The 25331-nt window shown below is 50.9% G+C and overlaps 3 protein-coding genes across 6 annotated transcripts in view; 2 read left to right on the top strand and 1 right to left on the bottom strand.

Moving 5' to 3' along the window:
• Positions 1 to 8026, top strand: part of LTBP2 (latent transforming growth factor beta binding protein 2) — a 60209-nt gene extending 52183 nt beyond the window's left edge. For both annotated transcript variants that reach the window (XM_090141373.1, XM_031593872.2), the window contains 11 exons: positions 147 to 278; positions 1042 to 1167; positions 1759 to 1902; positions 2145 to 2336; positions 2448 to 2528; positions 2706 to 2834; positions 3031 to 3171; positions 3331 to 3498; positions 4007 to 4282; positions 4506 to 4655; positions 6921 to 8026. In XM_090141373.1, coding sequence (XP_089997499.1) covers positions 147 to 278; positions 1042 to 1167; positions 1759 to 1902; positions 2145 to 2336; positions 2448 to 2528; positions 2706 to 2834; positions 3031 to 3171; positions 3331 to 3498; positions 4007 to 4282; positions 4506 to 4655; positions 6921 to 7090 — 1709 coding nt within the window. In that variant the 3' untranslated portion in view covers positions 7091 to 8026. The remainder of the gene's footprint in view (positions 1 to 146; positions 279 to 1041; positions 1168 to 1758; positions 1903 to 2144; positions 2337 to 2447; positions 2529 to 2705; positions 2835 to 3030; positions 3172 to 3330; positions 3499 to 4006; positions 4283 to 4505; positions 4656 to 6920) is intronic.
• A 348-nt stretch (positions 8027 to 8374) lies between these two features.
• Positions 8375 to 10654, bottom strand: NPC2 (NPC intracellular cholesterol transporter 2). The gene is made up of 4 exons (XM_031593871.2): positions 10498 to 10654; positions 10293 to 10400; positions 9775 to 9947; positions 8375 to 9184 (listed from the first exon to the last, which is right to left on the bottom strand). Exons 1-4 carry the CDS (start codon positions 10574 to 10576, stop codon positions 9098 to 9100), a joined length of 447 nt encoding a protein of 148 aa, XP_031449731.1. The 5' UTR covers positions 10577 to 10654; the 3' UTR covers positions 8375 to 9097.
• A 3317-nt stretch (positions 10655 to 13971) lies between these two features.
• Positions 13972 to 15930, top strand: ISCA2 (iron-sulfur cluster assembly 2). Of its 3 annotated transcripts, none has more exons than XM_090141377.1 (5): positions 13972 to 14054; positions 14165 to 14336; positions 14473 to 14588; positions 14752 to 14863; positions 15741 to 15930. In XM_090141377.1, exons 1-5 carry the CDS (start codon positions 14005 to 14007, stop codon positions 15756 to 15758), a joined length of 468 nt encoding a protein of 155 aa, XP_089997503.1. In that variant the 5' UTR covers positions 13972 to 14004; the 3' UTR covers positions 15759 to 15930. The 3 variants fall into 3 exon arrangements, with proteins under 3 accessions (XP_089997503.1, XP_031449111.2, XP_089997502.1); XM_031593251.2 differs by lacking the exon at positions 15741 to 15930 and adding an exon at positions 14959 to 15643; XM_090141376.1 differs by lacking the exon at positions 15741 to 15930 and adding an exon at positions 14959 to 15643 and having other exon boundaries at positions 13973 to 14054; positions 14168 to 14336.
• The last annotated feature ends 9401 nt before the right edge of the window (positions 15931 to 25331 follow it).

The following is a 25331-nucleotide window of genomic DNA, read 5'->3' as shown; positions in this document are numbered from 1 at the left end:
AGCTTCCCAGCACCCGAATTTGCTGGTGACTTGCAAGGAGGACCAGCAAGGCTGAGGATCTGGCAAACTGAGCCTGACCCAGGCTGTGCCCTGAGCAAGCAGGACCCCAGTTGACCATCCCTGTCCCTTTGCCCCTCTCCTTGCAGACGTGGATGAATGTAAGGAATATGGGGATGCCATCTGTGGCACGTGGAGGTGCCAGAACAGCCTGGGCTCCTACCGTTGTATCATGGGTTGCCAGCCTGGCTTCCATTGGACACCCCTGGGTGACTGCATTGGTGAGTACAGTCTCAGTGTCCCCGTCCCCTTCCTGACAGGAACAACATGGCTGTGGAACATCTTTGCCAGGGAGGTAGAGGAGGAGGAGGAAGCGTGTGGCCAGTGGGGAGGCAGATAATGCTGGGATTTTGTTTTCTTGGCTGAGCTGCCTGCTTGTGTCTAGACATCTCTTCCTGGCATCTGGAACAGACACTGCATTGTGCTGTGTTCCGCTTGGGGAGAGTCCTGGGCAGGTTACAGCCATTCCAGGCTCAGCACTGGACTGCAGCTCCCAGTGCGTGGCAGCACTGGATGAAGGGAAAGCTGCTGCTATGCTGTACTAGGCATGGCTGGGTTTGGCTTTTCAAGCTCCAGTATCAGGCAAAAGGAAAAGTGCAAGGGGAGTTCTGCAGTTTCCCTGTCTTTCCCAGCTCAGGGAAGGCTGCAGCAAGGAGGAGCTGCTTCTGGGCTCAGTACTCTGCTCAGGACTCTGTGGAGACAGCACTGGGAGCAGTGGGCTGTGGGCTCTGTGCATTGCAGGGAAATCTGCCCGGTTCAGTAGCAGGAGGGTTGTGGGATGCTCATCCTCGGTCCTTTATGCTTGTGTCATTGCTCCTGTTCCTCTAACCCTCAGACTCATAGTCAGGGGATGAGCCATATCCAATCTTTCACATCAAGGTGTTGCTTGCCCTGATCCCCAGGCTTTGGGGTCAGAGCAGAAGGGGCTGGGCTGAGGGCACTGACTGGGCTTCAGGGTAATTGCTGCAATTCCTGCTGCTGCAGACATAGATGAGTGCGCCAATGAGACGCTGTGCGGGAGCCATGGCTTCTGTGAGAACTCAGATGGCTCCTTCCGTTGCCTCTGCGACCGTGGCTATGAGAGTTCGCCCTCTGGGCACTATTGTGTTGGTGAGTTACTTTCTGGGGCCCCTGTCCCCTGTTATCACTCTATTAGTAGTGAAGAAAATCCGTCAACCAATGCATGACTGGTGTGGCAGTGACCCTGCTTTGTGATGACTTCCAGAGCATAAATGGGTCCACATCCATGCATTGAGAACCTCAGACACAGATAGGAGAGTCCTTCTGGAGAAAAAAAAAACACCCTGCTGTGCTGTTCCCTTAGTATAGCAGACCCTTGACACATGGTTAGATCCATAAGTGATCTTGTTTTGAGCAGGGGGTTGGCCTAGATAGAGACCTTAATCTGATGGAGGTTTGACCTCCCTCAAACTAAACTGATCCTGTGGTGCTGTTGCTCACAGCAGCTGGAGCTCAGGCTGCTTGGATCCCCTGAGTGCAGGGCAGGAAGCTCTTCCCAGCCTTGCTTTGAGCCATGGTGCCAAGAGAGCTCCCAGCTCTCCCCCAGCAGCTTCCAACCCCACCAAAGAGTGCTCCGCTGCTGTAGACCCTACAGAGCCTGCCCGTGCTGAGGAAGGGCTCCCTAGCATGCTCTGACCTCCCATCTGTGGGCTGCTACCCATCACTGACCTCATTCTGCAGATGTGAACGAGTGTGAGCTGATGGTGGCCGTGTGTGGGACCGCACTCTGTGAAAACGTTGAAGGATCATTCCTGTGCCTGTGCCCCAGCGACCATGAGGAGTACGACACAGAGGCAGGGCAGTGCCGGCCACGGGCAGCCGTGGGTGAGAAGCAACTAGGGCAGGGGTTTGGTGGTGCTGGCTGGGGTGGGGAGAGCTGAGGAGGTTGCAGGATGTGCCTGAGCTGTAAGAGGCCGTGCAGGCATGGGAAAGTCGCCTTCTGGGGAGAGCCAAGGATTGTGAAAATGAGAAGGCCATTGATGGGCTTGCTCTGGGACCTTGTGGCTGGGGGGTACTGTGCTGCAGCATCAAGGGCTCCATCCTGTTCCTGCTCCACTATTTTCTAGAGGGCCCTGAAAGACACACGGACCAACCCTCTGACAGCATGGAGCGCAAGCAGTGCTACTACCACATCAGCGACGTTCGTCTATGTGACAGTGTCCTGGCCAAGAACGTGACGAAGCAGGAGTGCTGCTGCACTGTGGGGGCAGCCTGGGGTGACAACTGTGAGACCTACCCCTGCCCCATCTTGGGCACAGGTAGGACGGTGACCCCAGCACTCCCAGCAGGGCCCGTTCTCTGCGCACTGGGTTGGTTACGCTAAAGAGCTGTTTGCTTTCTTCCCACCTTGGCATCTGCCTCCTGGCCAGTGGAGTATCAAGAGATCTGCCCTCTTGGGAAGGGCTATGTTCCTCAAGAAGATCCACTCTCAGGAAAAGTCTCCTTCACAGGTACTAGCAGGCACCATTTTCTCTTTTTTCTCCCAGTGGGGAGAGGGAAGGCACTGTACAAAGACCTGCATGGGGATTGAGCCCCAGAAATATCTCCCTGGGGTTGCGGTGGGGTATGCTTACATCCTGTCAGAGGAACCTCTGAGACGTGCTCTCTCCTCTCTCTGCTCCTCTCAGACATGGATGAGTGCGAGACCTTTGGTTCTGAGTTCTGCCGCAATGGACAGTGTCTGAACACGGTGCCAGGTTACAAGTGCTTCTGCCGTACAGGCTACTTCTACGATGCTGGCAGGCTCGAATGCATAGGTAAGATGACCTCAAAGAGCAGCAGGGCTGCCTGTGGAGAGACAGCAGAGCTGTCCTTGTAGGGCCAGATCTGGCCAAGAAGCTCACTGTGATCCTCCAGGGGATGGGGGAGGCGGCAGGCTGCATTTGGGCAGGGAATGAGCCCTGCTGCCCTGCCTGCCAGCCTGAGACACTGTTCCATCCTGCATGTGGGCAGATCAGGATGAGTGCCAGAACGAGGTGTACTGCATCAACGGCGAGTGCCTGAACACAGTCGGCTCCTACCACTGCTTTTGCAGCCTCCCACTTGTGTTGGATGCCACTGGCAATCGCTGTGTGAACCTCTCTGGCAGGGCAGGTAAGCTCTGGCATGCCTTGGGCCATCCTACCTGCAGCAGGGTCACCCCAGAGGGTGCAGGAGGGACTGGGGCTGGAGTGCATGGTCATCTCTGCCAGGACAACGAGTGGCTCTGTTCTGGATGATTTCTGCAGCATTCTTTGCTCATGTGACCTGTAGATGCCCTGGAGGAGTATGAGATCCACCTGGACGTCTGCTGGCAAACTGTCTCTGACTACATCTGCCAAGACCTGCTGCACGGCGAGCAGACAACCTACACCGAATGCTGCTGCCGCCTTGGCGAAGCCTGGGGCCAGAACTGTGCGCTCTGTCCACACAGGTCCTCTGGTGAGCAGGGTGGTGAGGGAAGCACCTCTCAGGGGAGCTGTGTTGTGCTGTGCTGTGCCATGCTATTCTGTGGCTGCAACCAGGCCTCCACTTGCCATCCTTGTTGCTGAAGCCATCCCAAGTAAGCTACCCTGCCTGTCCAGGACTGGGCAGCACCATGGGGCAGAATGTACCTTCCAGCTGGTTTGAAGTGGTCTGAGGTGATGGAGGGAAGAGTTGCTCCGTCGTTCATACTGCTTCCCTCAGGTCTTGCAAGCACCAGGCTGCTCAGTCTAGGAGAGGAGAGGCACCCAGCCTGAGATGGGAGCACACTGGGGATTTGGGTTCTCATTGCTCAAGAACTTGCTTTCCCCAGAAAGAAGTTGATCTCCTCCAAGATGGGTTTCTACCAGCAAAATATGGAGCTGCATCTTGAGCCTTCTGAGTCTTTGCTGGCCCAGTGTGGGTGCACCCTCTAGCTGCCAGAGAAGCCCTGCTGAGCTTTGACACTACTTTTCTCTCACCACAGCTGACTTTGCTTTCCTCTGTAATGGAGCCAGTGAAGACAGTGACAGGGGGGCTGAGGTTCGAGAAAGACCTAGGTATGAGTATGGACCAGGCTTGGAAGATCCCCACTACGGCCTTCCCAACCCAGACATGGGTCCCTACTACAACTACCTGGAGTCAGAGTATGGAAACCCTGATGCGGCTTTCCCTCGGAGAGAACTGAGCAGCGAGTTTCGTGGCAGCCCTTTCCACCATGGCCCAGGGCGGCCCCCACCCCGCTACCTGCCCAGCCAACCCGGTGAGTACTGGGTGACACGAATAGGTGCTTTCTCACCCAGCCCGTGAGTTCATCCACCCCAGCTGGGATGCTCCAGGCTTCCAGCAAACTCTCTCCCTGGCTATGCTCTTGGATGCTCTCAGTTTTCCCAGCCCCACCAGTACCATTTCACCACATGCCAGATGTCTCCTCTGTGGTCGGACAAGTGGTCTTCCCACTCTGACACACCCTTGCCACCCTCCAGGTCTTTACGAGGGCTTTGAGGGGCTGCAGGCTGAGGAGTGTGGCATTCTCAATGGCTGTGAGAATGGACGTTGCGTGCGCGTCCCAGAGGGCTACACCTGTGACTGCTTCGATGGCTACCAGCTGGACATGACCCTCATGGCCTGTGTGGGTAAGTGGCTTTTAGTCCCGTTGTAGACATGGTGGCATAGGCTTACCTTATCTGCTGCCGCTCTCTGGTGGTGCTGCCTGGGATGGTTATCAGAGGCTTCCCTGCTCTCCTGGGTGCTTTGTGGCCTTGGAGCTGGGAATGTCATGTCAGGGCACCTGGGGGCATCAGGGAACAGCTGGCCACTGCCTTCTTTGTGTAGCACTCCTGTACACAGATGGTTCTGTGCTTCTGTTTTCTATCCTCTAAACTCACCGTGACTTTCTACCCTATCCAGTAAGTGAAGGTCTCTTAAGTTTTTCTCATCATCTGCTCTACATCCCCACTCTATGTGTCCATTCTTTCAGAAGTGCAACTCCCCAGGCCAGCCCCAGGCACCCAACAGAACAGATGAAGATGCTCTTTCCTTAGACAGGGTACTTACTCCACTCCCCAGCATCCTCTCTGCATGACATTACAGTGCAACTGCTTCACACAAGGCCTGTGGCCTCTCCTTCCCCAGAGCTGTCTAACCTCTTGCTCCCCCTTCTGCATTTGTGCACAGTTTGCTTTTCCTCAGCTGCAATGTTTTGCACTTGTCATCAGTGAATTTGACTTCCCAGAGGGATCAGAGCGCTCACAGTTTGGTGTCACATAGGTCTTATGAGCACAAAGAGTCTTCCTTTGTCCACACAGATGACAGCATTGACTGGAGCAGGGGTCAGGATTGACCCAACAGGCAACATTTTGAATGGCTGTCATTTTAACAGCCAAGTATTCATAATTATCTCTTGGGTGCAGCTTTGTGACCCATTGTGCAATTGCTGCAGTTTCATCTAGCCCATATTTCCTCAGTCCACTTGAGCGTGTCATGTGAGATCGTGTTGAAATCCTTATCCTGGCCAAGAGTTATACCCACTGTTCCCACCTTATCGCACAGATTGCTTATCGGGTCAGTAAGGGGAAGCAGATTACTTGACATAATCAGGCCTGAAAAGATCTGCTCCAGCTATTTAACATCCCCTATAACCTTCAGGGGAAGGAGGGCAGTGACCTAATCATCCAGAAACCTGCTTTAAGTGGATGGGAGTGAGCAGTCTGTAATTCCAGATCCCCCTTCTCTATTTGTGGAGGCACCGTATTCCTCAGGGACCTCCTCAATCTTCTGCCTCAGAGGGAACTCTGACTCCTCAGTGCTGGAGTACCAAGTATTTGCAGATGAGCTTCAGCAGCTTTACTTAGCTGACTGTCAAGCTAAGTGAGATGTGGAGCTCCCAGATCTCCTGCCTCTCCTTTAAACACTTGAAACATCCATACTGAATCTGATCAGAAGGAGCATTTTTATGGTGGCTGGAACAAGGCCTGCACTGGTTACACCAGCCAGCTCGTCTTTGTCTGGCTTTTGTTTCCTCCTTTGATAAGGCCCAGACTTACATTCCCCATTGTTTCCTGTTAATGTATTTATGGAGCCTTTTCTTGTTGCTCTTTCTGTCCCTGCCCAGCCAGCACTTGTTTCACACTGCCCAGGGAGCCCCAGGCCTCCATGTGCACTGTTAACACTGCTAACACTGCTCTGCTGCTGCTCACCCTTGGGTGCCCCTGATGAGGCTGGAGTCTGTGGTCGAGTGGCTCGGGCTCAGGCTCAGCACAACGGTCAGAGGGACAGGGCCCCACTGCTGCCTCTCCACAGTTTGGGGTGGTTCGGGGCCGCTGTATTTAGCAGAGCTGCAACACAGGGCTGCCTGCAGAGCTCCCACATGAGCTCTTTGGCACAGTTTGCAGGTTAATAAAACAAGACCTTGTTTGCATAGCATGAGGTTCCTTTGTGTTCTGGTCTTGGAGGTGATAATCAGCCTCTCAGGGCCAGCATCATCTGCCTCCTGACCTTGTCAGACTGGAAAAGGACATATTCTAAGGCTGAGGTGGCCTTTCTCCCAGATATTAGGCTATCATGACTTGTCAGGGAGAAGCTGCTGTGCTCCCCCAGGGTGTCACCAGCTGAAGAGCACGGGAGGGCCTGTTATGGGGCTCCAGCCTGTGGCCGGGGTGCCAAGTGTTGGGGATGCCATGCCTGGGGGGTTCTGCAGATACGCTGAAGGCAGCATCAAGGCAAAGGAGTCAAGTGCAACCCAGTGTGACAGAGGCTGGGGGGTCACAGTGGGCAGCCTGGATGTGCTGGGAGACACAAGCGAGCTTGAGGAGCCTGGACAAGGGAGGGCTCCCCTGGGGCAGAGGGACATGCTGGGGCTGCTTGCTGTGCCATCTCACCCCCTCTTTTCCTTCTTGCAGACATCAATGAGTGTGAGGATGTGGATGTCCCAGTGCCCCTGTGCCAGGGTGGCACCTGCGAGAACACAGAAGGCTCCTACCGCTGCCGCTGCTTACCAGGCTATGTGGCACTGGCCCAGCCCCACCACTGTGTGCCTCAGACAGCCCAGAACCCGGCAGCAGCAGCATAGCTCTAAGGGAGCAGCAGTGGGGGTACCCCCCTCTGGTGGCACGCTTCTCCGGGACCTGGTGGTGTGGAAAAGGGTCCCCGGGGCTGTGGCTGCTTCTAAGCCCTTTGTCCCTTCACCTCCAAAGCGCACAACTCCCCTGCCACCTTTTCCTGGCTGTGACTGCCAGGGCTGAGCTCCCAGCCTCTGTACCCCCATCCTCACCTCCATCCCCTGCTTCTGCCACAGCAGAGCCCTCCACAGCTCAGCCCCCAGCACCTGCCGCAGTGCCACATACCACGGGGGCTTGCAGGACACCTTCTCCTCCCGTGCAGCCCCAGCTCCTCCCCGCACCCTGCAGAGAGACTGGGTTCATCTCCCCACGGCGAGCATCACTGCTGCACTGACCTAGCGGCGAGCCTCACTGCACCGTGCAGCCTGCCCCAGGATACAGCCCTGGGGGAGCAACCCCAGCTCCCTAAAGCTGCTGCCCAACCTCAAGGTGTGGTGGAGAGGATGGGGGTCCCACAGCCGGCTCACCCTGCAGCCGTCCCAGGCGCATCCCTACCCCTGCGCTGTGCCTTTGTGCCCCGCGCTGGCTGGGGGGAGTGGGCAGGGTTCCAGCTTAGTTTCTGTAAAGTTGGTGACTTTTTTTAACCAAGTCTGCTGGAAACTTCTTTCATGTTGTTAAATAAAACATTTATTTTGGGCCTTCTGGCTCATGACACTGGGGCTGGGTCAGAATTGTGCTTGTCTTCCCTCTGCCAAGGGATACCACCAGCCTCCCCTCTTCTGGGACAGAGAAAAGCCATGCCAGGCTAAACACCCACTTATCTGCCCCAACTGGAGCCAACTCCAGCCCCTGGGGGCTACACAGTACATGTGGCTGCTAACACCCTGCTTCCTTCACACACCCTTTGCTTGCAGTTCAAGAATCCTTGTGGCTGGTAGGAACCGTTAAGTAGGTCCAAGCTGCTTTTCCTACCCCAGAGCCCCTGCTAGGAATGCTTTTGCCTCATACTGCAGCAAGCAAAGATGTGTTCTGCAAAGCCATCTCCTTAAGGAGCCTGTGCACTGCTCCAGAGCAGTGCAGGACCAGCAGAGCTGACGCAAAGCCTGATGCTGCCAGCTAGACACTCCAGCACTCAGTAGCAGAAATGCATGGTTGCTCATAAGTCACCTGGTTGCCAGCAAGCCACCACCTGCAGCTTCAGCCAAAAAATACAGCTGGACGACCACAACCAGCCAGAAGATGCTCAGACACACTGCTTGTTCTCCAGCCACCTACTCCCAGAAGACAACACAAGCTGGTTTTGTCTAGCCTTTATTAAAAGGAAAGTTATAAAAAGAGGTTCAAGAGCTCCCAGCAGCTCCAAGTTAGTTGATAGTGCAAACCATTTGTTAGAAAAAGAATCATCCCTGCAGAAATACTGAATGCCATTTGGCGATGCATCCACAAAAAGGAGTTTTTCCAGCCGCAGTCCTGCAAGCTCCAGCAGGGGCCCAGGACAGACTCCACTGCCAGCTCAGGAAAGCTTCCTCCCCTCTTCTTCAAATGTAAGGATGGAAAACGCAGTTCCTAGGAGCATCCTGGTCACAGCAGAGCAGAAATAGCACAGGAGGGTGGATGGAGCCAGCATTCTACAAGAGGCACTGAGGGGTTATCAGGTAGCAGCTCAGATACTAGCCAGGTTCACTGCAGAGAAATCTCTTTCAGAGGACAGACAGCTCTGTTTCAAACAACTAAAGTGCTTCCACAGAGCACGTGGAAGACAATGTCCTAATGCTCAGTCTCTCTTGCTGACAGCAGCAGACACTGCTCCCCCATGAGCTGCTGTGGGAACATGCCAGAGGGATCGTGGAGAGGGGCAAGAGCCCTCTGCCCACAGCTGGCCTTGCAGGAACAAAGTACTGGCTGCCCAGAGGCTGCAGAGTTCTGAAGGAAGCAGTAAGAAATACTTATATAAAAGATTTTGGCTTGTGTTATTTTCTGTTTCTCTCCTCCCCAAGCCCAACTCATGGCAGATTTCCTCAGCTGGTGATCTGCACTGGTATCTTCCAGCAAAACAACATCTGATCCTGGTCATCCACCAGCTCCCACTTCACTATCAGCTTAATCTGAAAGAGAACAGTGAAGTAAGAATAGTTAGGAGAGACCAAAGCAAAGACAACAGGCAGCTTCAGTCGTTCGTCAAGCAGAGGGGTCCTGGTGGCCCTGTGGGAAGAAGGAGCTGGGGCACCTGCAGTGACTCCTGCGGTATTGTGTGTCTGGAGGGCACTGTTGTGTAATATGGAGACTTCCACATGCTACACTGAGAACCCCCATCTGAGAGTGCAGAGGAAACAACCAGCACATCCCAGCTGAATGGCACCTGAAGCCAACCGCCCCAAATCTGAGTGCTTGGCCAAGAGCAGAGCCTTGGCTCTGGGGGGGCTGCATGCGGGCACAGCACACGAGGAACACACAGGGGCATAGCTGAAGCAGTTTCTCAGCAGCTGCAGTCAGGCTGCTTCCTCTGACGGGTTTGTTCCAAAATAGGAACTGTGGACAGAATCCCACTCACAGCAGAAGTGAGAAGCAGCTGAAGATCCTTCTGACTTCTTCCCCATACTGCGAGATGAAGCATTCTTCTTTACAGATGGGCTGCGGGTTTGCCCCCAGGAAGGAGGGCAGCCGCAAAGTGCAGGTGGGGTTCCTGTTTACTTACACTGGGATACTCGCTCTTCACAGGGAGCTTGTTCAGGTAGCTGTATGAGTGGCCCTTCTGGATGGGGCACTGGATCCCAGACTTGCATCCATCAGGCTCGGGGATGGGGAAGGGTATGTCCACATGCAGCATCTCACCATACACCTTTGCCTTACTGCCTTGACTCTCGATCTCTGCAGGACATGGGAAGAGTGAGTGGAACACCAAAGCTAGGAAACACTTCCACTTTCTGGCCTCCCCTGGACATATTGAAACTAGATCATTGTGGTTCTTTTCAACCCGGGCCATTCTGTGATTCTATGATTCTGTACCTGGAGGTCAGTCTGCCTGAAGGCTACCGAGAGCACACTAAGCAGTTCTCCTCCTCGGCTACTTCCTCCCACTCCGTGGCACCCTCCACCCACCCAGTTATTCCCAGACACAACGGCACAGACTTAACACCGTCACCCCCTCTGCCCACCTCATCCCTCCTCACAGGACCCCACCAGCACCCCAGGCCCCACGGAGCCGATGCTTACTGCTGGAGAAAGTGACGTTGATGCTGTACGAGGTCCCTTTGACGAGCTGGCAAGGCTGCGTGGGACAGGGGCTCACGTTCACCTCCTGAATGCTTCCGTCTTTGGAACCTAGAAGGACGAGCGAGGGCTTAGCGGCGCCACGACCCCGGAGGGCAACTGCCGCTCGGCCGAGGAACCGGGCCCCCGCACCTGGTGGGACACTCACCGCAGTCCACGAAGCGGAGCGGCTCGGCCAGGGCGGCGGCAGCGAGCGCCAGCAGCAGCACGAAAGACGGCGGCACCATGGCGGCACTGCGCTGCTCTGCGCTGCGGAGGCAGTGGTGGCGGCGGCGAAGTCACATGAGAGCGGCAGGGCCGCCCCGTCCCGCCCCGTGCCGGCGGTCAGCTGAGCGCTGCTCCGCCCGCGGGGCCGGGCCGGGCGCTGCAGGTGTGCTGGCAGCCGGTTTCGCGGCGACGGCGCTGATGCTCAGATTCCCCGAGGCAGCGTTCAGCAGAAGCAGACAGCCGCTAGCAGACCTTGCTGTCAGAGACGTGTCCCTTGTGATGGCTGGTACAATCCCTGGGCCTCCGGGTCATCCTGGAGCCACCGTCTCACTGAGAAAGTGAGCAGATACGTTCATCCCTGCGAGACTGGTACTTGCGTTCTGCACTTACATATCTCACCAATTCAATTATCTGAAGTTCCGCTTGATGAGCAGCTACACGCAATGAATGTAAATTCCTGTAACAGCGCTGCACTTGCAGCTTGGTAAACACACAGACCTTCAGGCACTGCACTGGCAGTGAATACAGAAATGGTATTCTAGAGAAAATCCACATGCAGGGACTAATCAATTTCTCCTGCTCTCTCAGCCAGTACATGCTCCTTTAGCTGCAGATCACCAGCATTCACAATGAATGCACCATGGGACACTCACATTCAGCAGCCGTGGCAGGGTTTCTTGTCATCAGTTTCTGAATCACTCAAACGAGCTCAGTTTTCCGCTGAGATAGGGATAAAATGCCTTAAACACAGAAGCTGTAAAGGCAAGCAGAATACTTAGAGAACCCTGCTGGCAGGCAGACCTCATCAGTTCATTGGGCTTAAAGAGAGCTTGAGGAACTCCCCAAACATAAAGGGTGCAGAATGAGGAGGGGGAAACAAAGTAGAATCAGATTATATCAAGTTATCAAGAACCACAAGACCAACAAAGCCACAGCCTAGGAAGGGAGAAATCACAGACTGTAATTCTGGATGACAAAAACACCCTCTGGCTACATAGGTGGCAGAAAGAAAAAACAATCACTAGTAATAGAGAGGTGCAAAGAAACAGCTGTTCTCCTTCCTTACATGGCCTGGCTACTCCAAACATTTGCCCCCAGCACATGAATCACTCATCAGAGCAATGGACTATTAATCAGACTAAATTAACTCTGATTGAGGCCAACTCTCTCTCATTTTCTCAATCTAAAGTAATGCAACAACATCAGAAATGCCTTGAAAATACTCATTCCATTTCAGACATCTAACACTGGTAAAACTGAGGGCATGTAGAAAGTACAAGTGTTTTTTTTCTTTTTTAAGGGATCAGGCTACATTAAATATCCAAAAGGAGTTTGCAGTGAATATAGATGCAGCATGAGGCCATGAAATGCCAGCATTCAGAACAATAAATCCTGCAAGAGTGAGAAAAGCCAGTGCAGTGTGAGAAGTAGAACCATCCTTCTCCCTTTTTCTCCCAGGAGCTCTTGATTCATTCCTTCAAATGCATAGGTGCACTGATAATAACTCAGAAAACACCCCCTGTATGTGTTTAAAAACATCAAGTGTTCCAATACGCCTATTCTGAGGATCCAGCTGTTTGCAGCTAACTGGATGAGCACCAGCTCCTCTGGGACCCCACCTGTGATGCCTTCCTGGTTTTATGTGAATATTATTAGAGTTAATCCAAGAGTGAGAAACTAAACAGCTCAAACCAGTCTTTATTTACATGTGCAAGTACAATACATAAGCAAAAGCATGTGGTTGCATTTCTTTAAAGCACTGCCCCCTCAGCCTGGCAGCCACATTCATCGTGGGAGTGAGCCTTTTAGGATTTATACACATAATATTAACTACATGTTTACTACTGCAGGCACTCCACCACGTGCTTGATTTCTATGCCTATGCCAAAGAAAATACTTTTGCTTCCTGCAGTTGTTAAATCTCTGTATGGAGCTGCCTACTTCATGCTTAATGGACAATAACTTTGTCAAGCAGATCTCATCTTGGATTTAAGTACTTCCTCTGCTTCCACTGTGCTGCAAGAAGGTCAAGCTGTTCTAGGCACTGCCTTGTTCTGTTTGAGATGTGTGAGAAAGCTAATAGTCACCAAGTCCCGAGCTGTGCTGACTTTAAATGATCCCCTCCTACTGGGATGACTGGTTTTCCTCTGTCATGCCACTGTATGACTCTCCACAAACCAGACCAGGGGTGGGGGAACAGGATTGCAGCCTGGAATTCCTCCAGCTGAAGCACATGAGGAAATGATAAGCAACCCTTTAACTGTAGGCACATCTTTGAGCAACAGGCCGGACCACTGTCACATGTCAAATGATCAGGTTTAAGAGAGAGAAGTGAGGCAGAGCCACTCAGCTTCAGGCTGGCAGCCAAGTTCAGGACTCAGTCAGGTGAGTGAAGATTCATCCTCCACAAAGCCCTTGATACAAGTTTTTGAAGAAGAAAAGCATCTTTAACAAAATGCACGTAACCTTTCATTAAGCACGAGTTCCCTGCTTTGACTGTGTAGAGTTAATTGAAGAGCCATTAAACACCTACACACGCTGAAATGCGAGGCAGGAGATATGAGCAGAGGGGGCCTGGGAGATGACAAGCGCTGGTGCTAACGCAGGCTCTGTGCCGAAACCATGGAGACTGTGCCTGAGAACTGCGCCTTACACACCCATCGTGGGGACGAAGGCTGCACATCTGCCCAATCCTGCTGGATCCTGTTCTCACAGAGACGCGAGGAGCGGGAGGGGGCTGCGTGGAACTGCAGCACATGCAGAAAGCTGAGCACGTCTGTGTTTGCAATACCAGGGTCACGAATCCCGATCCAAAGGAAAACTGGCCTCTGCAGGGAGCGCTGAGCTTAGAGACTCAGAGATTCCTCCCTGATAAAAAAAGTAAAACAGAAAAGTCAGTATCGGGAAAAATCGTAAGAAATCCTTCAGAGCAGGCCCTGTGTTTGTTCTTCTGTTTGCGTAATTCCCCCTGCAATGACATCTTGATCCCTGTCAGGGTCTCAGGGTACCACTCAGTGCAAACAACCCTCACAGCTAAGTCCACAGCAAACACACTCTGTTGAAAAGCGCTGCATTATTTACAAAGTTATTTTTCTTCACGAGCTTTGCTGCTTTCGAAAGCAAACACTTTCAAGGACAAATACAAGCACATTCCCAAACCGAGGACCGGGCTGAAACAGCCGTGTCAACATCTCCCCTATGCGTGGGCCACTGCTCTCCCCGCAGCCGGGGAGCACGGCAGCCCCCAGCCCAGGTGGGGGCACAGCCAGACCCCTCCGGGCAAGGCTGCTCACCCGCCCCACCCGCCGTCGCCTAGCAACACTCCCTACCGATCGCTTCCGCCTCGGTACGTGCCATGGCGGATCGCGCCGGAAGTGGCGGCGCCGGACAGCCAATGGGCGGGCGGGGCGGGGCGGGGCGGGGCGCTGAGGAGGGAGCGAGAGGCAAGATGGCGGCGCTGAGGCGCTGTTGGTGGTTGGCGTGGGGCGGTCGGGTCAGGTACCGACTCGGCAGCGCCTCTCTCTGTCACAAGGGATGGCGGGTGCGGGGCAGGGGTTCGGCGTGGCCCCGCTGAGGCTCGCCTTTTCTTCCCCTCCTTCTCCATGAAGCAGATGGTGTTCTGCTCCGTCGCGCAGAGGACGAGTGCCGTTCGACCCCCCGCCGGCCCCGGTCTGCGCGCTGGGCCGCTCGCTGCGGTGGGCATCGTCCTCCTCCCAGCCGGGCCCGACGGAGAGCGACTCCAGCGAGGGACAGGTCTACCTCAGCGAGAGCTGCGTGAAGGTAGGGCCCCGAGAGGGCTTCCCGAAGCGTCCGGCCTGCCCCGAGTGCACGGCGGAGGTGTTGCAGCGTTTACCTGTTCGTTCAACATGGTTTGAGCCATTGTTTGTTTGGTTTTTTAATCTTTTCTGTTTTGTAGAGGCTGCTGGAGATTGCAGAAGGATCAGAGTTTCTCAGGCTGCAGGTGGAAGGAGGTGGTTGCTCTGGGTTCCAGTACAAGTTTTCTTTGGACACGGTTATCAATCCTGATGACAGGCAAGGGCAGAGGGGCTGTTCTGTGCAAAGGGGGCAAGATGGGTGTGTGTGTGGTACAATATCTTGGAAGAACAAAGACTGCGAGATGAGTAAGGTGTTCAGGCTGTGCTTCTTGGTTGTATCTGTAGCACAACTAATGTTTAAATATGCTGCTTTTCTGCAGGGTGTTTGAACAAGGTGGTGCCCGTGTAGTTGTGGATGTGGACAGCCTGGCCTTTGTGAAAGGTTCCATGGTAGACTTCAGCCAGGAGCTGATTCGCAGCTCATTCCAGGTGGTGAGCAATCCTCAGGCAGAGAAGGGATGCTCCTGTGGGACTTCCTTTTCTGTCAAATTCTGATTGGACTTCTTATGGATGAATGCTGTCTGCAGATGTTTCCTGGCAGTCTCCAGAGGGTTTTGTTTGATCTTTTCCCAGTTGATCCTTCTCATCTTTCTAACCCTGTAACACAGCAGTTACAGATGACACCAACTGTATGTGTCTGAACTGAGTCTGATTCCAAGACTTTTTGGCCTTACTCTCAGAAATATGAAGTAGCCATAATCACGCAAACAGAAGCATCTTCAGTGCTTTGTGAACCACCTGCTCAGTGGCGCAGACTTGCCTGCCTTCTCCAGAATATGGAACCACTTGTCTCTACAAGAGATGGCTGTATATATGTGTGTGTTTATTGAGAGTTCTTACTAAAAAAATATACGTATTTGAGGTTGTTTGGTATTACTCATACATCGCTGGTGGGTGGAATCTGAGTTCATTCCAGCTAGGGCTGTTTACCAATTTTTTTTCATCTGAATTGGATTTATACCTACCAGTGTTGCTGGCTGTTCAATGTTCTGTTGGCTTTTCTAGACACTTAGCTTTTTCAGGCTAGTCTCAGTCCCAGAAGTCTGTAGTAGTTTTACTCTCGGTCCTTGGGATGAAAGGTTTGACTTGTAAGTGAAGCTCAAAGACTCAGGTAGCAAGAATTAATAGCTATTTGTTTTATTTTAGAAAAAAAAAAAAAAAAAAGTGTGTGTGTGTATGTATATAAATAAAATACAGAGCCTTCCATCCCCAGTGCTGTTTTAGGTTATTCCTAAACATGTCTTGGCTTTTTATGTCATACAATCTCTTAAGGTTTCATAGTGAATCCACTGTCTTTTCTTCCTAACAGGAAAGGAAGTTTAGGTGACAAAGGCAGACAAGTTCTGGAGTATTGCATGAGTGTCCATAAGTCATTTTGACTTAACTGGGAATAACTTGCCTCACCATTTATCCTGTCTGGTGTTATGAAATAATTAAATAACTCCTTTCCTTTCTGAAATTTCCCAAAAAATTGGAAAAATAGAGGTTTCCAAAATAACATCATTTTGATTCGTTTTCTGTATCTTTTTATCTGCCACTAGATGTCTTTTAAATCACAGGGATTTATGTGCTTCTGGGTGAACGGAGAGAGAGAAAAACTATTTTTGTTCCCTCTCTTGTGTTTTATCTGATCAAAACCAAATTGTTGAAGACTTGAATCATTTACATGAGTTTGGGAGGACTGCATGACTTTGGTTTCAGGGGAACTGCTTAAAGCAAACCATGAGGTTTTGAGGACTCAATGCCATAGGCATTCTTCTTGTTGTTAAGCTTACAGAATTCCTTTCTAAGCTAGTCAGCAGCACATTCATATACTGTATATCCACCTGCTGATTTCTGGTACTTAGTTTATAGCCAGCCAATGTCAGCTTCATCCATAAACTATGCAATTTTGTCACTTGAGGAATATGGGTGGGCTTTGGAGCAGCAGTTCCTTTGGTCTGGTGCTTTTGATTTGTTCCCTGCAGTTGACGTGCTTATGTCCCTATCAAACTGAGCTGGATGTAAAGCTGTCCCATCTTGTAAAAGTGAGCCAAAGGATATGATGAAAAGACTTGCCTAAATTCCTGCAGGGTACCTCGATATCTCCTAGGTCTTGAATGTCTGCCAAAAATGCCTTCAAAAAGTAGAAGACCTAAAATCATGTGTAGGTAGAAGACATTAGATTATTTTTTTTTCAGGTAGGATAGCAGAGCAATGAAAAACTGCTTTCTGAAGTAGAAAGTATGTAATCTAGCTCTTGGTCTGTTTCATACAATTGGACCTTGGTTGAGTCTCTTGGCACTTTTCAATGGGAAATTAAGTGCAGGAGTAGTGAAGGGAAAAGAGGAAACCAGCAGCTAGCAAGGGTTGGTTTTTGTAAATGAAAACCTTTCTCTAGCCTCTGTAAGTATTCCACCTGGGTTACTGTACTTAGTAAATGTGTACAGGCTCTGTCTGCAGAACCTGAGCAGGTTCCTCTTGCCCACTCCCCACTGTTCAAGTAAATCGAGCAAGTGCTGTGTGCATGGAGTGCGAGAAATTTCAGATAAGTTGCCTCCTCTGCAGGGATTATATGAAGGATGAATCATAGAATCACCAAGGTTGGAAAAGACTTCCAAGATTATCCAATCCAACCATAAATGAAATTTTGTGTTCATACCAGTGTCAGCAGCAGCCTGTTGCTGGACTCGGGAAGTTTGCATGCATGCCTTGCTGTCTGCACTTCTGGCAGTACTGCTGTAACTGCACTAGGTGGACCCCTTACTCCTTAGGATTGGCTGTTCTGGACAAGACTTGCAACTTGAGTAAGACTGAATGTGGTCCTTGCCGGAACTATGCAAGAACAAAAGTTTCTTTGGAGGCATGCTAGAGCTGATTTTGTCTGAACTCCAGACTTGTAGTCTTTATGTCAGAGAAATTGCTCAAAGCTGGAGAGGTTTCATCTGTACAGTGCATTGCTCTTGACCTCCTAGTCCTGCTTCCTGTCAGCAGCTAAAATCTACTGGCCAAAAGTATTAGTCTTCCTGTACCCAGTATGGAATGGATGCAATAATTGTGCTGTCTTAAAAAGATATATCTGAAAGAAACCCATGTCAATATATTATAAATTGGAAACTTCTGTGTCTAGGAGGCTGGCAAGGAGGTCATATTAGCAGAATGGAATTAAGGTGAATTTTGCCTGTATAGGCAAAAAAGACTGGATTTTGGCTCTGGCAGAAATTTAAAAAAAAAAGTCAAAATTTGTACATGGGCTCGTCTTAGGGGGGGAAAGATCTCACCACTGGTACGAAGTAAAGGATGCAGAGGAAAGTGAGGGACTTTTATGCCTGGAAAGTGAAGGACTGCTTTGGCACATCTGTGTGGTGTCTGTAATGTGGGAATGTGTTGCAGCCTTTGTACTGAAACTGTGAGATTAGTACAGGAGCGTGGAGCTGAAGATGCTGGCAAATTCAAATTCATTGCAAGTGAGAAGCTGCAGTGGAAAATCTTTTCTCTGCTCCCACATGAAGGATTCTCTCAGTTCACCCACCTGACAAGGAATGATCAAGTAAGATATTTATGGAAACCTATGTTAAGATAAAACTTCAAAGGAAAGGGCACAATCATCAGTATCAGTGACAGGTGGGTAGAGAAAGATGTCATAGAAATCCTTGCTTTGGTCAGGGCTTTTTGGCTCTCCAGGGCCATGGTAGATAACCAGCATGTTCTAAGAACAGTGTTCCAACTCAGTTCTTAAAACTTGGTAGCTTCTGCCACTTGTTAACTGGGGCAACTTGCACCTCTTCCAGAAAGAGGTGGAAAAATAGTGCTTTAGGGATATGCATGGTGATACGGTGCTTGCTTTGAGTGGGCTGCTGTTGGTATTGCTTGCTAAACAGAGCATTTGAGCTAGGTGGCTCCTAGACAATCAGCCAAAGGCAGGTATTAAGAGAACGTGCTTATCACACCCTAAAATATTCTTCTGTAAAATTTAACTAAATTCAAGTCTTCCTTGTAATATTCTACATCTGTACTGACCTGTTGGGTGAGTCAGGAAGATGGCTAGGGCAGAAGAGCCAGTTCCCTCTCAGAGGCACCCCATTGGGCTTCTGCTTCCCCCACACGGTAGTATAATTTCCTGCATTCTTAGGGCTTGCCTGAATCCAGTGCTTGGGGGAGGATTCACTCAACGGTGGAGGAGGCAGTGACAGGAAAGCAGAAGTCTTCTCTTGTCTGTGTCCCAGGCTATGAAGGCAACTACTTTTGTATCACAACTGCCTTCAGCCTTGCAAGCATTCTGAACATTCGCTGGCAGTGTGGGGTATAAACTGGAGTGGTATAAACCCCCTATTCACACCCTTAGTTGGGGTTGGCCAGAGGAGTTCTCTAAATTCAGGGTAAGCTCTCTGTATTCCCAGGATGTGTTGTTACATCATGTGCTTGAGGACTGCACCGCATGCTGCTTCCATTCGCAAACACAGCAGTTGGGTTCATTAGCTGTGTGTGATAGGATACGCAGCATTCTGATGCCTCTTTCTCTGCCTGTTCTCCCATGCATACCAGCAGGGGATCTCAGGACATCCACTGTCCTTTGGAACAGGCCAGAACTCCTTGATGGATTGGCAGTAGAGAAAGGGATAACTTTGCATAATGGCTTGTTTGATTTGAATGTCAGCCAGTGTGGAAGAAGAACCGGAATTCAAGGAGACACAGCTTCCATTTGAGTAATCTTCTTATTGCTGTTGTTTTTTGGTTTTGTTTTGTTTTGTTTTGTTTTAGAAGAGAATGAGTCTTTCAATCAAGCACCATTAGGGGCTAGGCACATAGGATTAATGGTGTGGTTTGGCTCTTGCTGGATTCTGAGAAGTGTGCTTGCTCTGCTTGACTTCCAGGATTAGACTCTTACTGGCTTTGATTTGTGCAGATATCCAGCCAGGAAACAGCGTGGCAGACCATGGATTTGGGGTGGTTTTAGCATCCCACTACAGACAGAAAGACCATAGTGAGGCAGCTGAAGCTGGGCATGGCATTGAGCAGGGCCAATGCATCAGGACTGTGATTCCTGGCTCTGCAGGGAGCAGTTTGTGTGCAGGGCTCCCTGCCTCTGGCCTTCCTATCGCTGCTAAAACTCTTAATATTTCCTGCTTGAGCAATAAGAGTTTATGGCCCTAGTCTTTGTGGTTGATTAGAGCCCAAGTTTGTGCCCCTGTTTTAATCAGTGCTCATTTACCTTTGGCATCCTTCAGAGGAACAGAATGGTATGTCTTTCAGTTGCCATGGAAACAGTGAGACTAAATGCACATTTCCATGGCAACCTGCCATTATCTCCAGCTCTATCTGTGGGTCTCATTTTCTGACCATGGGGGTGGGGTGATGAAAATGGAGCTTCATCTCTTAAAATAAATAAATAAATAAAATTAAAAAGTGTGTTATCACCACCACCATAGCCTCTTCCCTCCTCTGGTCATGGGGCTGAGGCATGTGTCTGCTAAGAGAGGCCCTGCTGCTGCCACCATCCCATGTGCTGGGGCTCCAGCCTATCTTCTTCAGCTCCCTTCTCTCCTTCTCACCGTGCTAAAAATAGTGATGTTCAGAACGATTTGATGACAATGCTCCAGCACTTCTCAAAGCTCTTTGTTTCCTCAACCAACGCTCCCAGAAAAGGCCCTTGAAGTTAATTGAACTTTCCAAAGGTTCCAAAGGTCGGTGTGTTCCAGCTCCTCCTGGTCGGACAGGCCAGGTGTTAATTACAAGGTCAAAGACACTGAGGAGAAGCCTTTGTCTGCTGGGCCCAGAGACCTAGGGTGCATCACCTTGACCTGAGGAGCAAGGGACCTTCTTGCAATGACAACACAGACTGCTCTGGGAGGTTGTGACTGTCAGCTGGGATCAAAGGCAATGCTTACAGCTTTGTGTGCGCTTTGTGTGGGACTTGGTGTGCAGAGAAGGCGAGCTCTTGCTGGACGATGGGGCTTGCAGCCCCTTGGCCAGAACTGCTCTGCCTCCCCCTGCTACTGAGTCAAAGAAAGAGAATTTGCTGTACTTTGAGAAATTGCGCACAGCTGTTCCTTAAGCCTGTGTTCATTATTCTTGTTCTAGCTGGCTTGACCTTTAGCTAATTCCTCTTATTCACAGTCTAATCTTGGTTACTGAGAGAAAAAGCTTGTGTCTTGCCCTGTTCTAGCCTGGTGTGATTGAGTCATCCATGTGCAGGGTGTAGTGGAGCTCTCCTTCTGTATTTGCCCCACTGGTCTTTTACAGATGCTAAAGCAGAGGATGATAAGCTCTGTTCATTTGGGAGTTGGAATGTAGGCAGAGGTGGTCCACAGAGCAGGCAAGGCAGAGCTTCTCCAGCACAACTGTTTCCCTGCTGCAGTCTGCCACAGCACTGATTGCATGCGACAAAGCTGAGCAGGCTGTGACAAGGGACCATACAGCCTCTGCTTTGACACATGGGGTCAGTTTTCCTTGCCAGCATCCTATGCTGTGTCTGGGTGAGGGTGTCCATGCCAGTGGCCAGCGTGTCCCAGCAGCCCTTGCTTGGAGGCTTCCCCTGCTCTCTGCTTACCCATACGCATCTGTAGAAACTTCAGACTTGGTAGATGTGTTACATATAGAAACTTTTCACTGAGGGGCAGGGAAGAGCTGATAGCATTTGGAAAAAAGAATGCAGTAGCTGGCTTTGGTGGAAATAATGAGAAGATGCTTTTGTTAGCAGAACTCTATCTGCAGACACCTGCGTAAGCTTTGTGGGGAGCGGTGGGGCTGTGTGGCAGATCCCTCAGCCCACTAATAAAACACTGTTCCTGCTGCTGCTGCCCTAGGTTCCCAGATAACAGGTACAGGACAGAAATAGGACTGCTGTGGTGAAAGAAGTTACTTAATCCTCTTTGAGCAAAGCAAAAATGTATCAGTGAAAAGCCAATTCACAGGGTAGAGCTGAATTACATGGGAGAAAATCGTGTCTGCAAATCAAAGAGAACTCCAACGTGATGGGAGAGGAAAGAGAAAACAGACCTGATGTGAGAGAAGGGTGAATAACCCCAAGCAGCTCAGAGAGTATCCAGCCTGAGTGAGCAGCTATGGGAACAACAGGGGCAGGAGGACAAGGGGATGAGTGACTTGTGTGAAACCACAGGCTTTCTGAACCAGCAGAAAGGGAGAATGGTCTGGGGAGAGAAAATGGGAAAGGATACAGTGTGGCTGACATGTGGAGCGTGATGCTCCACTTGACCCTCCTGCCCAGAGCAGAGAGCTCTGGGGCAGATCTCCACTGAGCCTCCCCTGATTTATGCATCTTTTTTCTTTTCCTCACAGCAATGGGTTTTGGTGCGTGTCAGGTATGTGAGAGCAAAATTGATGGAGCAGGCTGCTGAGCAAAGCAGCTGGAATCTTTCTTGGGGGAGCCATAGTCGTTAATTATAGCAGCCTAACTAAGTCCCGACTCAGGCAAGAAGCATATCTAGGTCTCCCTCCATTAATAGAGTCAGCTCAAGCTGGCTATTTTGACTGCAAGCAGCCTCACATGCATTCTGGACAGAGCTGGCAGCACTGGAAAGGATTCATCTTTATGAATTCACTCCAGAGGAAAGAGAGTGGGGGAGAAGTGGGAGTAAACAACATTTGGATGCATGTGCCTCTCTGGTATGTTTCTGGCTGACAATCCCAGCATACGCCTGTTTCAGAAACTGCCTACACAGATAACCTTGTCTTAATATCTCTGGTTTGCACTCAACCTTTGCTCATGTCACTTCATGACCTGTAATGCAGAGATAAGAGCGCATCCTGCAGCAGGAGCCTGCCTGCATTCACAGTCAAGAGATACCGAGAGGAAAGTGTGCTAAGAACGTAGCTTGGGGAGAGGCACTGGTTTGGGCTCTGCAGTAGAAAGTTTTTCCCAAATGTCTGTAGAACTGCCAGGAGATGTGTGAGCCTGGCCCAAGGAAGTATGGGTGACAACAGCTGATTTTGGTGCCTAAAGGGATGCTCCTACCTGCTGCAGCTCAATGGGGAGAGAAGTGGGTACTACGTCACTAAATAGGGGACTTTCTCCCCCTGTTGTCTTTCAGTCTGTGTTGCTCAGAGTAGGGGGAGGCAGAACCCATGTCTAGTGAGGGTGGTTCACCTGTGCTGGTATGTGCTGGTACCCCTCTCAAAAGCAGCTAAATATTATATATATATATACACACAGGAGCTTTGATAGTCCCCACAAGAAAGTAAAACAGAAGAGTCTTTGAGCTGCATACAGAAGAAAAGCCTCTGTGCGCTGCTGAGGTAAGAAAGGCTGTTGAAGCTGAATTCTGGCAACAGTCCCCAGCTGATGAGGGATCTACTTCTCTGCCTGGGGCTCTTGTCCCTTCTGATGTAAAGAGAGGAACAGTGCAGGAGCAGTGGGAGGCAATAACCAGCACCTTCAAAACAATGAGATGAGGAGAAAGAACCAGTGCTCGTCCTCTGCTCCTGCAGTGCTGCTTGGTTCCAGCTCACCCCAGCATGGGCACCCACTCTCACCACATCATCCCCATTCTGCATGGCCCCTTCCTGCAACAAGAGAGTGGAAGACACCGCTTCTCCACATCCCCCAGGTTTCCATAGCAATTGGTGGTGGCATCCAGGTGGGGAAGCCAATGGAGGGAAACAAAGGTTTCTTTGCATTCTGGGATGGTGTGGGCTGAGAGGAGAAGGGGAGGGAAGATGCTTCAGCTCAGCCTCAGCCAGGCCAGAGCACAAGGTGGGGCATTATACCTCACAGGGCAGATACGTGGGTACTCCCCAGCCAGCCCTGGGCAAGTTCTGCCCTGCTGGGAGGGCACCCTCTGGAGAGGCAAAGCTGATGCCGAGGAGATACCAGCCCTGGTTGCCCTCTTCTGCTTCTTTTTCCCTGCAGCCTGCTCTGTTTTTCCCTTCTTGCTGCTTTTCCAACCAATGCAGTCAGAAATTAATCTTTGCCTTTAACAGAAAGCAAGGTGTGGGGGCAGGAGAAGTACGTGTGTCCTTGATGACAGCATTTGTAATAGAGGAATGGGGCATGGGAGACAAATCTCAGGGAGGGGAGAGGGCTCAGGCAGCTGATGGAGGGGGAGCATCCAAGCAGAAAGTGAGGGGGAGTCCTGGGGTGCTCAGCACTGGGGAGAGAGTGGGCTCCGTCATGTGCTCACCATCCCTACCCTTCCCCACACACAGGAGGAAGGGGCAGACCTTCCCCTTTCAAACAAACGGAAAACTGAGGGAAGATTTTCACAAAATAAAAAATTTGAAACTCAATCCAAAACCCAAATGTTTTGTATTATTTTGCAGCTTAAAAAAAAACACTAAGAAGCAGGTCAGCTTTGATATGCAGCTGTCACCTTGAAACAAAGCCAGAATGCATTATTAGAAAATATCTAAACAAAATGTTACTTTTTCATGAAAAAAGTATCCAGTACATTTTCAGACAAAATGTACATTTACACTCTTGAGACGAGCTTGCCATGCGCGAAGTAGATTCAGCCATAGCTCAGCTGCAGGGGAGAACTGAGGCCCTGATCGTTTTCAGTTTATGATGATGGGGAAAGGAACTACAAATATGACAGAGCTGTCCTTAAATAGCTCATGCAGTGCATGGAAGAGAAACACAGATATTTCTGGTACGATCAAGACTTTGAAAGAGACTCTTGGAGATGCTAAGTGCTTTATTTCCTGATAGGAGAGGAGCAAACAAGCACAGGCACAGGATGCTGCATCCCTGCCTACCTTAGTGACAAGTGAATGTGCTTCTCAGCAGCAAGATTAGATGTCGTGACGAAACTGCCATTTATGAGGGCAGTGCTCCACAGCTCCTTGGAGACCTCTTCTCTCCCACAGCAGCTCTGCCCTGGGCAACTGCTGTGGCATAGCATGGCTACCCCGACCATGCTATCAGAAGTGTTTGTGCAGTTCTCAATACTGCCCATGCAAAGCAGGGCCAGGATATTTGGGGTTATTTCAAGCTTGGTAACACAGACCTTTACAAGATATGCCCTTGAAGCAGGAGGGTCACTAAAGCCTGTGTCAACCAGGAGCCTCTCTGTCATTTCCTTGCTTAAGCAGCTCGGTGACCTGCTCTGGCACACCTGGACACCTCAGGATCCCCCACCCCTTCCCCATGCCAGCCAGAGTTTCTCAGCGCTGACCTATTTCCATGAAATCAGCATTTTCCCACCTCCACCACTTTTGCTCCTGCAGCCTGGAGGAGGGGCCTGACAGAGGGAACAGGAAGAAAAATGCATCTGCAAAGGTAAGAGATGCAAAAGCAGCTGGCAGATGTGAGTTTAGCAGTCTGCAGATCTCTGCAGGGCCTGGTGGGCCGGTAGCAGTGGGGCTGGAGCTGGGCACAGTGCAGGTGCTGTGGAGATGCCTGACCCTGGGCAGAGGCCAAGCAGTGCCATTGTGGTTCCCTGCAAAGCCTTCCAGAAGGAAATGCTGTTTGTTCTGACATTTAGAATAGATTAAAAATCGTTACAGGCTCTTCTGGAACATTTTAGAAGGTGAGGCTATTGATCTAAAAACATCAGTTTTGTAGCAGGGGGAAATCTGTCTGGCTTAACACAGAGGACACTGGTCATCACACCTCCCTCTGCTCATGGAGACCTGTCTGGGGATGCAGGGCCTGGAGAGGGCTGCCAAACATCATCAGCTTAGGGATGAAGCTGTGAGGCTTGAAGGTATTGTGTTGTGCTGAGTGTTTGTGCCACCAGACAACCTGGTGCTTTCCATCATGCGTGCCTTGATATTTTGGGAGATGAGGAGCACACAGCCTGCCCCAAATCTCCCCTGGTGTGGTCATGGACTTGCTGCTGCCTCTAACCACCACTGAAGACAGAGAAGCTCCAGAGCATGTGGCCTCATTGCCACATGTGTTCATGCCCCAGCTCTGGGGTTTGCCTGGTGCCAGGGTTCTGAGACAGCCAGAAACCAGAAG

This window comes from Phasianus colchicus, chromosome 5 (assembly GCF_987193195.1).
Source record: "Phasianus colchicus chromosome 5, bPhaCol1.hap1.1, whole genome shotgun sequence".
Taxonomy (NCBI): Eukaryota; Metazoa; Chordata; class Aves; order Galliformes; family Phasianidae; genus Phasianus; species Phasianus colchicus.
This window is presented reverse-complemented; position numbering and strand designations above follow the sequence as displayed.